The sequence below is a fragment of the Poecilia formosa genome, unplaced genomic scaffold (assembly GCF_000485575.1).
Source record: "Poecilia formosa unplaced genomic scaffold, Poecilia_formosa-5.1.2 Scaffold606, whole genome shotgun sequence".
NCBI lineage: Eukaryota > Metazoa > Chordata > Actinopteri > Cyprinodontiformes > Poeciliidae > Poecilia > Poecilia formosa.
The window spans coordinates 257,484-261,577 of record NW_006800545.1 but is presented as its reverse complement, the minus strand read 5'-3'; the positions used below and the strand labels follow the sequence as shown (position 1 = coordinate 261,577).

At 43.0% G+C, this 4,094-nt stretch overlaps 1 protein-coding gene across 1 annotated transcript in view; it reads left to right on the top strand.

Annotated features, from left to right (window-relative positions):
- stat1a (signal transducer and activator of transcription 1a) overlaps positions 1 to 4,083 on the top strand; it is a 9,160-nt gene extending 5,077 nt beyond the window's left edge. The window contains exons 14-22 of the mRNA XM_016665665.1: positions 12 to 126; positions 200 to 335; positions 580 to 635; positions 706 to 800; positions 878 to 1,017; positions 1,109 to 1,297; positions 1,373 to 1,448; positions 2,411 to 2,507; positions 3,080 to 4,083. Of these exons, the coding sequence (XP_016521151.1) occupies positions 12 to 126; positions 200 to 335; positions 580 to 635; positions 706 to 800; positions 878 to 1,017; positions 1,109 to 1,297; positions 1,373 to 1,448; positions 2,411 to 2,507; positions 3,080 to 3,196 (1,021 nt within the window). The 3' untranslated portion in view covers positions 3,197 to 4,083. The remainder of the gene's footprint in view (positions 1 to 11; positions 127 to 199; positions 336 to 579; positions 636 to 705; positions 801 to 877; positions 1,018 to 1,108; positions 1,298 to 1,372; positions 1,449 to 2,410; positions 2,508 to 3,079) is intronic.
- The last annotated feature ends 11 nt before the right edge of the window (positions 4,084 to 4,094 follow it).

The window sequence follows — 4,094 nt, the reverse complement described above, 5'->3', positions numbered from 1 at the left end:
TAGAACTGAACCCTGTGTGTGTTCCAGGCCATGGCTCTGCCCCTCGTCGTCATCTCCAACGTCTGCCAGCTGCCCAGCGGCTGGGCCTCCATCCTCTGGTACAACATGCTGACCACAGAACCCAGAGTAAGCCCCGCTCTTCGTCCTCCTCTTCCTCCTCGGCGCCAATCCGATGCTAACGACCTGCTCTGTCCAACAGAACCTCAAGTTCTTCCTGTCGCCGCCGTCCGCCAAGTGGTCCCAGCTGTCCGAGGTGCTGAGCTGGCAGTTCTCCTCCGTCACCAAGAGAGGCCTGAACCAGGAGCAGCTCAACATGCTGGCCGACAAGCTGCTGGGTCAGAACCAGAACAGAACCAGATCTTGGGTTTATTCTCACTTCATTTTTCTTTAATTTTTCCTTCTTTCGTCCTGAATTAACTTGATATTTTTATGTGTTCAGATTTTATTTCTTCCTGGTTTTTCTCTGGATTATTTCCAGATTTCTAGACTTTAATCTCCAAACTATGTGAAAAGTCTCAGGTTCCGACCAGATTATCGGGTTTCTGGTTCTGATGTTTAACATGATTGTTTTGTTGGCAGGAGCAAAAGCTCAGAGGAATCCAGACGGGACGATTCCCTGGACCAAGTTCTGCAAGGTGAGCCTCCGGGGTCGTCGTCGGGGTCGTTGCCGGGCGGATCTGGTTCATGTGTTTGTCGTCTCTGCAGCAGAGCGCCAATGAGAAATCGTTCCCCTTCTGGCTGTGGATCGAAGGAATCCTGGACCTGATCAAGAGACACCTGCTGTCGCTGTGGAACGACGGGTAAGCGCCGCCGGAAGCACCGTCGGTGCTGCTGCTGCTGCTGCGTTTCCGTGGTTACAGTCTGGTCCTGCGTGCAGCTGCATCATGGGCTTCATCAGCAAGGAGAGGGAGAAGGCGCTGCTGAGTAACAAATGTCCCGGGACGTTCCTGCTGAGGTTCAGCGAGAGCAGCAAGGAGGGCGCCATCACCTTCACCTGGATCGAGCACGACGTCCACGGTAACGCAGGCCGGGCTTTTATTGTGAAAGGACTCTGCCGGGCCCCCATTGGAGCACAAGCTGCAGCTGTAACGTGTTTCTGTTTTTCCAGATAAGCCCGTCTATCACTCGGTGGAGCCGTACACCAAGAAGGAGCTGTCGGCCGTGTCGCTGCCCGACATCATCCGCACCTACAAGGTGATGGCCGTGGAGAACATCCCGGAGAACCCGCTGCGCTTCCTCTACCCCGACGTCCCCAAGGACAAGGCCTTCGGGAAGTACTACCCCAAACCCTCAGAGAGTGAGAGCTGCGCCGATTCATCCCACCGCTTGGAAAGACCCAATCGGACCCGTTAATGTTCTGGTTCTGTTGCAGCTCCAGAGCCGATGGACACGGACGTCCAGGAGGTCCACGGCTACATGAAGACGGAGCTCATCTCCGTCTCTGAAGTGTAAGATCAGAGGTTTTACCATAAAGAGAGAGATTAACGTTTTAGTAAGAAGCTTTTACATATTTCAATAACTGAAAATCTAAAAGAATCATTTAAAACAAACCATTTATTTTTATCTTGTAGCTTTTTACTTTGTTACTTTTAGTAACTGAAGCACTAATCAATCAATCAATACAATTTTATTTGTATAGCACATTTCAGCAGCAAGGCATTTCAAAGTGCTTTACATAATAAAAAAACAGCATGTGACAATGAATAAACAGTTAGAAAGAGAAAGAGATTTAAAAAAAAAAGATTAAACAAGATAACATTAAAACCTTCACCCCTTTTAGGATTTTAGTTAAACGCCGTTTAGCTGAGACTCTAAACCCCGTTTTACTCGAGGGACTCTAACCCTAATGTAGCCAAAAGCAACTCTAAACAGGTGGGTTCAGAGTTCAGATTTAAAGGCTCTCAGTGTTTCAGCTGTTTTACAGTTTTCTGGAAGTTGGTTCCAAATTTGTGGTGCATAGAAACTGAATGCTGCTTCTCCTCGTTTGGTTCTGGTTTTTTGTGTTTTCTGTTCTCACTTAAAGAATTACACGTAGGAGGCGCTGATTCATTTAGTACGTTTGCTTCATTGTTGTCATTCAGCCATGTTTCTGATGAAGGAGGAGAGGAACCAGTCGTTCTGACCCCAGAATGGTTCTGGGGTCAATTAAGTTACTTTACAACAGAAACTTTGCCGCCTTGCTGCAGGTTTCCTACTTTGTTGTTCTTTTCCTTTCATTTATGACGTAGCTGCGCATTTTGACATTTCAAAAAGTTATTTTTTGATTTAAAGAAAGTTTGGGTGCAGTTAAAATGTTTTCTTTGTGATTTAGAATCAAATATTTTCTTTTTTGACAGTTTGTCGTTTTATAAAGTGATGTTTTCAGTCTGAAATGTGATAAAAATGGACTAACAGCTTTGTTGTTGGTCAGACACCCGTCCAGACTGCAGGACAACATGATGCCCATGTCTCCTGACGACTACAAGGTGCTGGAGCGAATTGTAAGTCCCAGAGACATTGATGCTGTGGTGAGTCCTTCATTCAGCTCCAGATGTCTGATTTAAATCTGTCCAGACCCTGAAACACACATTCCTCTTCCTCACAGCCAGAATCTGACCTCCTCACTGACAAAAATGGATTTTAGAGCCAAAAGTTCAGGAAAATCTGAGTTTCTGTTAAAACGACATGAGAGCAGCGATGCTCCAGAGGCGCCTCCTGCTGGTAGACATTGTGTAGCGCAGCCAATATTAACATCCCGACAAATATGGAAGCTTTAAATTCATATTTTATAATCATTTTATGTAAAAAGAAACATTAAAGTTGCCTATAGAAACTATAGAGGAGATGAACTGACAGAATAAACCTTTAAAACAATCCATCCACTAAACTACTGCTGGTTTTTCAACATTTTCAGTGTTTTTGTTTTTGCTAACAGCTAAGATGCTAACAGTTATTTAGCTGTTAGCATAAGTAGATAACTGTCCTGTTAGTGTAAATTTAGTTGACAGTATGAATGAGGTGACACTGACTGTTGCTGTAGCGACGCCCTCTGACCTTGTCCCCCTGTCCTGCTCTGAATCTGTCCGTCTCCTGTCTCTAGATGGACCTGCAGGACTTTGTCCCTCAGGTAAAGTGTTGCTGCATGTTGGTTGTAGCTCCTGTAGTCCTGCATGGCCGACCCAAACACTTTGAGCTTCGTCCTCTTCTTGGCAACTGAACCACAGATTGAGCAACCTTTGGTTTGGACGGTTAATCCGTCAATAAATCCACTGGATTGGTTAGCAGCTGACCAATCAGAGGACAGTAAACACTCCTTACCTGGAGGACCTGAACCGTTTTACCTGCCATAAATTTATCAGTTTATTGGTGAAATTTGGTGGAAAATAATTAGAAAATATTGAAATATTCGGATGGGAACAGGAACCAAATGTTGCACTGAAGTTAGAGTAGAAATACTTCAACATATTTTACTCAAGAGTGAAAAAGTATTTGTTAAAAGGCGACTCAAGAATCTGATGAAATCATTTAATATTTGAAAATTACATCATCAGAAGGACCAAAATATAAAGTTAAATGTAAATTGTGGTATTTTAAACATCTAATTGGTTGTAGATCTAATTCTGGTTAATGAAATTATTGGCAGCTCATCAATTATTCCAGTCGTTCCGTCAGCGGCGGCTAACAGCGTTAGCCAAAGTTAAACTTTAAAGTTTATTATTTATAACAAGGTTTTATTTTTTCAAGTACGACAGAGTGTTAGGGCCACACTTAGAAAAAAATACAAATTAAAAAAATATAAATGAGAATAAAGGTAACCTATTTTATGACTTTTTCATAACAAATCTGAGAAATAATCCTACGACTTTATTCTAGTTTTATTTTGAATTTATTGTAATTTTATTTTTATTTTCATAACGTGGATCTAATAATCCGTCGTATTACAGATGTAATAAATCTGAGAACTTCAGATAAAGATGCATTTTAATTTTCCTGAAATGAGGCAGAACTTGCAGCTCTGGCGCCTCCTGGTGGCTCAGAGGTTTTAGTTTGGGAACTTTGAACACGAACGGTCCTGAACTGAACTGGTTCCGTTTCAGATGAATTAATTAGTTCTT